Here is a 10,881-nt window from a genome sequence, read left to right as displayed (position 1 = left end):
CCTCTTTCTTTAGTTTGTAGTAAAGTTCCTCCTCAGTTAGGTGCTTGCATTAGGAGTAGTTTTATAAATAGTAATCGCCGTACCCTGGTCGGCGATATGACAATTTTTTGAAAACGATAGCTTTGGGTGTATTTTTTCTATCGCCAGTTGCTTATCGGCACTTAAAGCACCAATTAGATTTTCCATCCGAAAGTACTTTGGAAAACTTTGTTACAGACTGGCCCCGTTTCCCAGGTTGCACCCAAAGTAGCATAAAATCGTTAGAGATTAGGAGTAGGGGATTCACTTCCGAACAAAAGTTCGTGTCGGTTTCATGTGATGAAATGTCACTGAAATGTCATTTGCAGTATGATAGGAAATTCGATAGGGTGATAGGTATTGAGGATTATGGCGATGAAAATCGCACTTCTAGATTAGCAACTACTGCAATGACTATAATGGTGCAAGGTATAGGTGGACAGCCTTGGTCCCACCCATTGGCTTATTTTTTCGTAAAAGGTTCCTGCAAAGGGGATGTCCTCAAGAAATACATTCTTGAAGCCATTACCCAACTGCAACATATAGGACTAATTCCTTGCCATTTTGTTTGCGACCAGGGCACCAATTTTCAGAATTTCGCTAATTTGTTAGGTGTTTCAGCGTCACGGCCTTTTTTAATGTTAATGGCAAGGAAGTGTATTTTTTTTACGATAGCCCCCATTTGATAAAAAGTAGTCGTAACTGTTTACAAAATTTATAAAATACGGTTTTCTTTAAAAATAGACGGGTAAGTTGGTCGGATATTGTTCATTTTTATGAAACCGACTCTAAGTCGAGTTATCGGTGTGCGCATAAATTAACCGATGCTCATATTTATCCAAATACCTTCCAGAAAATGAAGGTTAAATTCGCGTCTCAAGTATTGAGTAATACGGTCGCTTCTGGTATGTTGTCCCTATATAGCTCGGGAGCCTTAAGCCTTTATTAACACCGCGGAATTCGTTTCGTTTTTTAATAAATTATTTGATATTTTAAATAGCAGTTTCGTTGAGGCTGTTGTACCCACTAAAAAAGTGTTTGTAGGTTCCCCTGAACAATTAGACTTTTTAAATGAGGCAGAAGAAGTTTTAAAAACTATTCGGGTCGTAGACGAATTAGAAAGCAACACAACCAATAATTTTAGTTTTACAAAGGGGTGGGTGTTAAATATTAACAGTTTAAGACGATTGTGGCGATTTTTATCACACTCAGGTTTTCCCTACTTGAAGACGAGACGACTATGTCAGGACAGTTTAGAACATTTTTTTGGTCAGATTCGAAGCAGAGGAGGTACTAGAGTAACCCCCTATATGTTCTCTAGTTTGTTTAGGAAATCGTGGGGCTTACGTTACGTAAACGTCGTAACAAAAGGAAACTGTGAGCTGCCTTTGGAACCTGATGCTACAGTACTTTCGGAACATAGTAATAATGTTCTACGTAATGTGTGTAATGATTCACTATTGAATGACCTTTCTTGGCAGGATTTTCAAGGTCTACCACGGCCTGAACACTCCCTCGTTAGATCAATAACATTAGATAGTAGTTTAGAAATTAATTTTTTTAAAGAAAATGCATTTAGCTACTTTTGCGGCTATTTTTATGTAAAAATTTTCAAACTGCACACATGTTCCCTGCCTTTACCATATTTAGGAGATGAAATTCCTTCGGACGAATTCATCTTCATGCATCAAAATCAAATAGACAAATGCAATTTAGTGAAGCCGCCTGAGAATTTTATTGCATTTGTAAAAATTTTGGAAACCAGATTTTTAGAAGAATTCGACAGTAATTGTCATAAAATAGGAATAGGAGATATTCTTTTTAATAAAATGGAAGATGTTAGGCCCTTTTTGTGTTGTGATAATTGTGACCCAAAAATAGTTATAGCCCTTTTTATTAGAATTAGAATATATTTCTTAACTAAATTTTTAAATAAAGACCTTTCTGTCCCTAATTTTAAAACTAAAATTTTGTGTGTTTCACACCTATAGGTTTCAATTTTTTTTTTTATTTTTTAGTGGTTACAATATGCGAACTCAAACTTACGATAGAAAATAAAAACGTAGAAATTTTGTAAACAGTTAGGATAAAGAGGCTCTAAAATAAGAAAGCAATTTTTTTTAAGGAAAATTAGAATTTGGGATATAAATGTAGGCATTTGTATATATATATGTAAATAATTATATTACTGTGATATTTTTATATATTTTTTACATGAATTGTTATTGTTTTGTTTTTATCGTTATATGTATTCATTTATCGTTTTGTTTTTTTCGTTATATAATGAATTGTTATCGTTTTGTTTTTTTTATGTAAATAAATTTTTAATGGGTGATATAGGCCTAAAGGGGAACCGAGCACCCAAAACTAACTTCGGTAACGCGCCATTTTGCATACCTCCTGGGTGGTGTGGAAAGTGCAATTGGGCATTTTAATTTATTCGATCTGGCCACAATGGAAAATGTTATAAAAAACGCTTATTTTGAGGCGCTCTCACACTGGAATAAGTTGGGCATCCCATTATTCCTGGTACAGAGAATGAATAACTGATAAACAGTGTTGCCATATGTGAGTGCCCACAGTACTCCCCCCAAATAAAGACTTCTTGAGGTTGAGTTTCAATATCAGATCCTAGCGCGGGTGCAAATGTTTCAGGTACTTTGGTGCATAGGTAGGCTGGTTGATGTACGTGGCGAATTCATTGGCTCGGTGAGAATAGGACTATGTGGCGTGCTGTCGAATACTTCATCATTGGCCGAATGAGCTGGTTTTAGGCGCTCGATGCTTACATTTATAACCTTGCCGTTAACCTCGATGGCAAAAACACGTTCATCAAGTCTTTTAATCACTTTGTGTGGGCCTGAATATGGCTGGTCAAGTGGTCGTTTAGTTGCGTCGATCCTCAGGAATACGTGTGTGCATGTTGATAGTTCTTTGAAACAGAACGTTTTCTGACGGCAATGGTGGGTTGAAGGAACTGGTCTGATTTTCCTCATATATGAGCGAAAACCTTCAAGGAAACATTGGGAATCTCCTGGTGGATCTCCATCTGAGAAAAATTCGCCAGGAACCCGGAGTGTTGTCCCATATAGATATTCTGCAGGTGATGCCTTTAAGTCTTCGTTGTAGCAAGTTCTCAATTCCAATAATACTGTTGGTAGAACCTGAGTCCACTGAGAGATTTGATGACACATGATGGCGGCTTTGAACGTGCGGTGCCACCTTTCTACCAGACCGTTGGCTGCTGGGTAGTATGTCGTGGTGCGAATACGTTTGCCGCCGACTAACCGTGCTAGAGCTGTAAAAAGCGCACTTTCGAATTGGGTACCTTGATCGGTAGTGAGTAGCTTCGGGCATCCGTAGCAGGCGATCCAATGGGAGTAGAACACGTTGGCAACCGTGCTTGCCGTTATGTCTTTAATGGGTACCGCTTCTGGCCATTTCGTAAATCGGTCGACCATAGTCATGCAGTACTTGAATCCGTGAGAGTCCGGCAAAGGTCCGACTAGGTCCAAATGGACATGATCGCATCTCTCGTCCGGAATAGGGAATGTGGCGGGTGCTGCGTGTACATGGCGACCTATTTTGGAACGTTGACATGGGACACATTCTCGAGCCCATTGCGTAACATTTTTGTTCATTGATGGCCATACGTATCTTTGAGCGATTAGTTTCACTGTCACCCTGCCGCTGGGATGTGAGAGGTTGTGTAAAGTTTGGAAAATTTTCTGACGTAGCGGTGCTGGCACGAATGGTCTAATTTTATTTGTTGAAACGTCACAATAAATAGTCTGCCCGTTGGGATCAAAGGCAAGCGTCTGTAACCTTAATAATATTTCGTTATTTGAAAGAATTTGCTGCAGCTCTTCGTCCGAGGCCTGCGCTCGGGACAGCTCATTGTAGTCAACAACTGCTGGTAGATGCATCGTTTCAACGCGTGAAAAGGTGTCAGCGACGTTGTTGTCTGAACCGGAGATGTACTCAATGTTAGTCGTGAATTGGCTGATGAATCCTAGCTGTCTGATCTGGCGAGGTGAGGATTTATCCGATTGTTGATGGAACACACAAGTCAATGGCTTATGATCTGTCCTGACAACAAACTCACGACCTTCAACCCAGTGTCTAAAGTACTTGATGGCTTCGTATACAGCTGTCAATTCTCTATCATATGTGCTGTAGTTAATCTGTGCGGGTCACAACTTTTTCGAGAAAAATCCAAGTGGCCTCCAAACGTTTTTATGTTTCGTCACACGTAATCCGAAGTTCGGCGGCTGGTGATGGATGAGCTAGGAGAGTTGCGGCTGCTAGTTGTTCTTTGATGTAGGTGAAAGCTTGTTCTGATTCTGCTGTCCAAGGTACTCGTCTGCGATCGTTTTTCTTCTTCGAGTCTTTTAAGAACTCGTTGAGAGGTGCCTGGGCAGCGGGAGCGTTTCTGATGTGTCGTCGGAAGAAGTTTATTGCGCCGAAGAATCTTCTTATCTCTAAAATTGTTTTAGGTTTTGGGAAATTCCGTAGCGCTTGGACTCGGCTTGGAAGTGGTGCGGAACCGAGTTTCGAAATTCTATATCCCAAGAAATCGACTTTAGAAGCACCCAAAACACATTTTTCCGCATTAATGCACAGGCCGTATTGGCTAAGCCGCTCGAATACTAACTGGAGGTGTTGTATGTGTTGTTGTTCACTGGATGATGCTATCAGCAGGTTGTCGATGTAAGCATAAACGCAATCGAGGTCCGTGAGGGCTTCGTTGGTAAAGCGCTGAAAAGACTGTGCCGCGCTTTGGAGCCCGAATGGCATGCTGATGAACTCGAATAACCCGAACAGGGTTATTATGGCGGTTTTTGGTATGTCTTCCTCGGCCACCGGAGTATGATGAAACGCACGCCTAAGGTCGATTGTAGAAAATATGTTCTTTCCTGCTAATATGCATAATCATGAAAAAGCGAGATTGGGTACCGGTCAGGACTAGTTCGTTCGTTGAGTCTACGGTGGTCTCCGCATGGTTGCCAGTCTCCATTTTCCTTCTTGGCCATGTGTAAGGGACTAGCACAGGGGCTATTTGACGGTCTGACATGACCCAAATCGATTAGGAGCTCAAATTCCTTTTTGGCCACTTTGAGGCGTTCAGGACATAGCGGTCGAACACGTTGCATGCACGATGGTCCGGTAGTAGGGAATTTGTTGCTCTCGGTTAGGGCCGTGACCGCTGTAATGGGGGCGGTTGCATAATGGCCTACACTGTGCGAGTCTGAATTAGGGTGTACTAAGCGACATCGTTTGAGGTCCACAACTAATCAAAATTTGTGGATGAGGTCTGCACCGATGATTGGATACGGTACGTTAGCTATACAGAATATGCAATTAATCGGATGCCGTAGGTATTGAGGGTGTGTGCTTTATCCCCGTAGGTTTCGATTTCGCTACCGTTTGCAGCTTGCAGTCGAAAAGGTGTTGGCATTTTCTTGTTTTTACGAGAAAGTGGAGTTACCGAAATATCCGCGACAGTGTCGACGAGGAAATGCGTACCCGATATGCGGTCGTAAACGAATAGTCGGCGATGTGTTATGTTGCCACCAGCATACGCCGTGTCTACTGGGGGCTGTTTGTGTTTCCCTGAAACGTGCAGGGCCATGTGCACTTTTTGGCACGTTGACCAGATTTTCGATCATAATAACATGATGAGCTTGTAGCATTGTCCTGTGATGCACTTGGTGTATTTTTATTGCAAGTGCTTTCGTTGAATGATGCTTTGTCGAGCCTCTGAGTCTTGCCAATCTGGGCACCCATCGCCCGATTTCGTTGCACAATTTTGTTGTTGGTCCATTTAACGTTTGCTGTTCAATTGTAGGGGTCACCAATTATGTGGCGAATGAAACACCACAATTATATAAAATTACAGATTGTTTATTGAAGAACACTTGTATTCTTGTTGGCGTCTGTATAATGAGTGACGCTTCTTAACCTTTATCTACTCTTCGTGTCGAAAACGACGCAAAAGCAATATTTTTTAATTTTTATGAAAAGAGGCGGCAAGAAGTCAACTGAATTTCTCGACTTTGTTAATAACATTAATTTGCTTTGTTTAAAATGTTTTTCGTTCCACAAGTTTTTTTTTTTGTGGATTGTGTTAAAAAAATTACGTTGGCTACCCTCCTGCGTCGTTTTCGACGCATATGAGAAAACATCTGTTTTTTGGCGGGAAACTGTTCGTTTCGCGAGTTATTGGGTTTTTTGCAAGTGATGAAGTAATTTGTGATTAATTTACACATAAAAGAGATGTAAAAGAAAAAAATCAATATGTGCCAACCAAATTATTTGTCAAGTGAAGAAATAGGAGTTTTTCTAAATGAAAGTGAAGCAGAAGATAATTGCAGTTTTTCTGATGCTAGTGATGAAGTGTACGAGCCAGAAGGGTCAAAAGCGAATGAAAGTGATAACTCTTCAAGTGATAGTGATTCTGGTGGTGAGGATTATATTCGAACAACTGATGCTAACGATAGTGATGGTTACACTGCAAATACCGATCCATTGTACGTATCAAAGGATGGTACACTATGGCAGTCAGATCCATTTCAGCCGCAAAGTGGTAGATTTAGGAATGAGAATGTTATCAGTCTTTCGCCTGGCGTCACTCGATTTGCAAAAGCCCGTGTCAACGACATAAAAGATGCTTTTCTCCTATTTTTGCCTCCACATCTAGAAAACATAATTCCAAAGCATACAAATGCATTTGACAAAGCTAAGTATGGCGACGAATTCATGCGAATTGATTCCAGTCTGTTGCAAGCTTATATCGGTATATTGATTTTAACTGGTGTATATAGGTAAAGTAGCGCTGCGTATTTAGGAACCCATTATACAAAAATGTTATGTATATTTTTAGATCAAAAAACGAGTCAACGGTTGATTTGTTCGATGCAGAGTATGGTCGTCCCATATTTAGGGTTATTATGTCAAAAAAGACGTTTGAATATATCAATCAAGTAATTCGATTTGATGATACCATCAGCCGGAGGCAAAAAACATGTGACGATAAATTTGCACCGATCCGAGATGTTTTTGAAAAATGGTCGAATTCATTAGCTGATTATTACAACCCTCATGAATGAGTTACCGTAGATGAACAGCTGCTGGGTTTTAGGGGTCGATGCAAATTTCGTCAATATATGCCTTCGAAATCAGAGAAATGAGGAATTAAGTTTTGGTTGTGCGTCTGTTCTGAGGGTTGCTATATTTGGAAAATTCAGCCCTACTTGGGTAAACCAGTCGGTGCAAGCTCATGTGAAAAAAATCAGTGTCAACGTGTTGTTTTGGATTTGGTTCGTGGGTTGAAGGGACACAACGTGACAATGGATAATTTTTTTTCTTCATATAGTCTCGGCCAGGAATTGCTAACAAAAAGTGTCACGATGGTGGGAACTATGAGGAAAAATAAGAGATCTATTCCGCCAAATCTTCTCAAACGCAAAAAACTACCTTTGTACCATTCAACGTTTGCATTCACAAGCAACACAACGCTTGTTTCATATGTTGGTAGAAAAAATAAGTGTACAATTTGACAAAGCACTTTGCATAACTCTAAAGAAATCGAGCCCGGAGTTAAAAAGCTACCAACAATTATAAATTATTATAACAAAACTAAAGGTTTGTTATAGATGAGTTCCGATTTATTTGTTTATATTCGTCTATTTGCTTGTTTCATTCAAAATAGGCGGTGTCGATACGGTTGATAAGATGCTTTCCTGCCACAGTTGCAGGAGGAAAACTAATAGATGGCCGATGGCTGTGTTTGCTAATATAATTGACATATCGGCTTTGAATGCATTAATCATTTTCAAGGAAATTAATCCTAACTGGCAGGCTACACAAAAAACCACAATAAGAAAGAACTTTCTACGGGAGCTAGGATTATCACTTGCTAGACCATTTATGACATGTAGAACTTGAAAGCCGAGGTCAAGTTCATCCGCGAATTTGCTCGATATGGCATCTTCACCAAATGCATCGAAAAGATCAAAAAGCGTTCCTCCACAAATTAAAGGAAGGCAAAGATGTGCGATGTGTTTGGAAAGTAATTTTGCTTCAAAAAATAACATGCATACTACAATTTGTTGCTTTTGTTCAAAAGGTACATGCAAAAACATACACAACCGAAACGTATGCGTCAGGTGCATAAAAAATAAGTTAATTTAAGTTTGGAAAAAAATTAAAACAGTATTTTCTCGGTTAAGCTAATAAAAACGACAAAAATAATGTTGGTTTTCGCCGTCCAATTTTCCACTAAAAACAATGGGAAGTACATATGCGTCGAAAACGACGCATGAGGGTAGACAATGTAAGTTATTTTTAGGAGCAGATGAAGGTTTAAACTTAAAACTAAGAATTAGGAATTCAGTTGAAACTAAAATTCCAAGAATAACTTTTGCATGCAAAAAGATACAGTCCTGGGTGGTAAGCTATCTTTTGATATATATAAATTGGTTAACCGTTCCAACAAAAAATTAGTAGTAATTTGCTTATTTAAATAAAATAAGCGTATTTAGAATTAAAAAAAAAAAACCAAAATTGGCTTAGGAAAGCAGCAGCTTTTATGTTTTCTGTCGATCTAGTGTAAACAAACACAGCCGTAGAAAACTCACCACGGTGTGTGCAATTGTTTGAGAAGCCTACCAGCAATTACAATTGCTGGAACATAATAATCACTAGAATAAAACAATGGACGATGCGATAGCTACTTCGCATGCCACTGAAGTTTGCACATTTTTCGCGGTGATCATTTCGACATATCAGCCTCCAAACCCGCGGCAATTATGGGATACGATCAAAAATGACATTGCCGAAGGCATTTTACATCGTATTCGCTAAGAATTGTAAATGGGTAAATTTCGTTTGGTACTTCCATTGGTTCGATATCAATTCCACCTGCCTTTTGTCAATTCATTTCAACGAAAGATAAATTAATCACGAATGTTTATCCGAACATTGGCCAAATTATCGTAACAACGATTGCTCTCGCGCAATTTTAGCTGCCAAAAATAATGATGTTAGTGACTTAAACAGGAATATTCAGAGTCAAATTCCGGGAGGTTTACGCTTATACTAATCGATCGATCGTTTTGACAATGAAGACGAAGCCGTGAATTATCCGGTGGAATTTCTAAATTCTCTGGAAAGGTTTGGTATGCCGCTGCATCATTTGCGTCTCTTGGTTGGATCTGTCATTATTATGTTTCGAAATCTTTATGCGCCGAAACTGTGTAATGAAACCCGACTGATTGCGACGCAGCTGTCGAATACAGGGGGTCAGAATGCTTGATTCTACGAATTCCTTTCAGTTCCAACGAGTTGCCATATCAGTAAAAACGTATTCAGTTTCCAGTTAAAATTGCATTTGCGATGACAAACAACAAGACACAAGGATAGTAGCTAGAAATGTGTGGAATAAATCTGGAAATGCCATGTTAGGCGCATGGCCAGTTATACGTGGCATGTTCACGAGTTGGAAAACCATCTTCTCTGTACATTTACTCACTGGAAAATAAATCAAAAAATGTTGTTTATCAAGCTGAGTTACATTGAAAAAAATTTTGAAAAATCGAAAATAAATGATTTTTAACACAACGTAAATTCAACTTTCTTTTCATTTCAAAACACATAATTTCACGCAAGACAACGTTTCTATTATCAATTCAATATAAATATATCATTGAAATATGTACTTTAACATTGACAAAAAATTTTGAAAAATCTGTATGTGGGCGTTATCAAAACAACGTTTTTTAAAAATTTATTTTATCATTTCAAGGTAGCATTTGGGTATAATGTCATGTTCATTGAAATATGTTCAAAACACAAAAATAATTTCAATACATTTTATATACCAATTAAAACAATAAATTTAAAATGAGCAATGCTATTTTGATTTTCGCTAGATTCCCAAACCAATTTGCATAATTTTTCTGTTTAACTTAAACTTAATAATTTTTTGAAAAAATATTATTTTAAAAATGTACAATTCAATATAAATTTTCATATCAAATGAAAATGCCGTCGGCAAAAATATGTATCTTCGAAAATTTCATAGAATTAAAACTGCGCTGTCAACATGAAAGCAACAAAAATTGTAAGATATAAGCAATGTGGAGTCTCCACAGGCGAGATATCAAATATCAGAGAGGCAACAAAAAACGAGAACGTAAAGCAAAACATTCATTCTGACATACTCTATGTTTGCAACGAAATATGAGCGAGAAAATCACTGATCACCTCGCGTATTTGCTATTGCGTCGTAGTTGCATTGTGTTTTTTACAACTCTTCGTTTTAATTGTGACGGTTTTCTGCATTAAACAGATTGAAGACGGCAGCGTCTGTCAAATAATAAAATACACACGTTCTTATGTGCAGAATTACTTATCATAGACAACAGCACTATTTCACGACAGCAATTTAAACTAATTCTAATTTTGCCGACGACAACGGACAGCTGTAGTGGCAGATAACATGATTTATAGGGAATCAATTGCGGACCAGCGTGTTAACTGTCACAGTCTAACAAAACACGATGGGCGGATTGCACCATTTCTAGTTTGAAATGATATAATAGAGTCAGAAATAATACCATTTTTAATAATACATGGAACACTAGGTCTCTCTATTATCAAAACAACCACGACATCTCCAAATATGGTGACACAACTTCATCTAATAATACCCCGCTCACTTGTTGTTTTAGGAAAAATATTAATAGAAAAGTAATATATACGTCTTTATGTTTAGTGTTTTGCTTGTATAGCATTAAAGTGAATAGATAAAGAACGCCAGACACCCTATATGCTAAAAAATTTATTTACAATGTTTTACTA

At 38.4% G+C, this 10,881-nt stretch overlaps 1 protein-coding gene across 2 annotated transcripts; it reads left to right on the top strand.

The window, feature by feature from the left end:
- Positions 1–3,823: 3,823 nt before the first annotated feature.
- On the top strand, positions 3,824–9,664 carry LOC126766473 (uncharacterized). 2 transcript variants are annotated; one of them, XR_007668880.1, is made up of 3 exons: positions 3,824–6,842; positions 6,902–7,337; positions 7,394–9,664. XR_007668880.1 is itself a non-coding variant. In XM_050484249.1 (2 exons), the coding sequence occupies exons 1-2, from the start codon at positions 6,316–6,318 to the stop codon at positions 7,125–7,127; spliced, it is 753 nt and encodes a 250-aa protein (XP_050340206.1). In that variant the 5' UTR covers positions 3,824–6,315; the 3' UTR covers positions 7,128–7,344. The 2 variants fall into 2 exon arrangements, 1 of the variants encoding a protein (XP_050340206.1); XM_050484249.1 differs by lacking the exon at positions 7,394–9,664 and having other exon boundaries at positions 6,902–7,344.
- The last annotated feature ends 1,217 nt before the right edge of the window (positions 9,665–10,881 follow it).

This window comes from Bactrocera neohumeralis, unplaced genomic scaffold (assembly GCF_024586455.1).
Source record: "Bactrocera neohumeralis isolate Rockhampton unplaced genomic scaffold, APGP_CSIRO_Bneo_wtdbg2-racon-allhic-juicebox.fasta_v2 ctg1368, whole genome shotgun sequence".
NCBI classification, from domain to species: domain Eukaryota; kingdom Metazoa; phylum Arthropoda; class Insecta; order Diptera; family Tephritidae; genus Bactrocera; species Bactrocera neohumeralis.
Note: the sequence above shows the minus strand (reverse complement) of the source record. Positions and strands in the feature narration are given on the sequence as shown.

Excerpts from the sequence above, each read along its gene's own strand:
- LOC126766473 (XM_050484249.1), top strand. The coding sequence starts at position 6,316 with ATGTGCCAACCAAATTATTTGTCAAGTGAAGAAATAGGAGTTTTTCTA. Across the intron at positions 6,843-6,901 it reads ATTTTAACTGGTGTATATAG|ATCAAAAAACGAGTCAACGG; the intron begins GTAAAGTAGCGC and ends GTATATTTTTAG.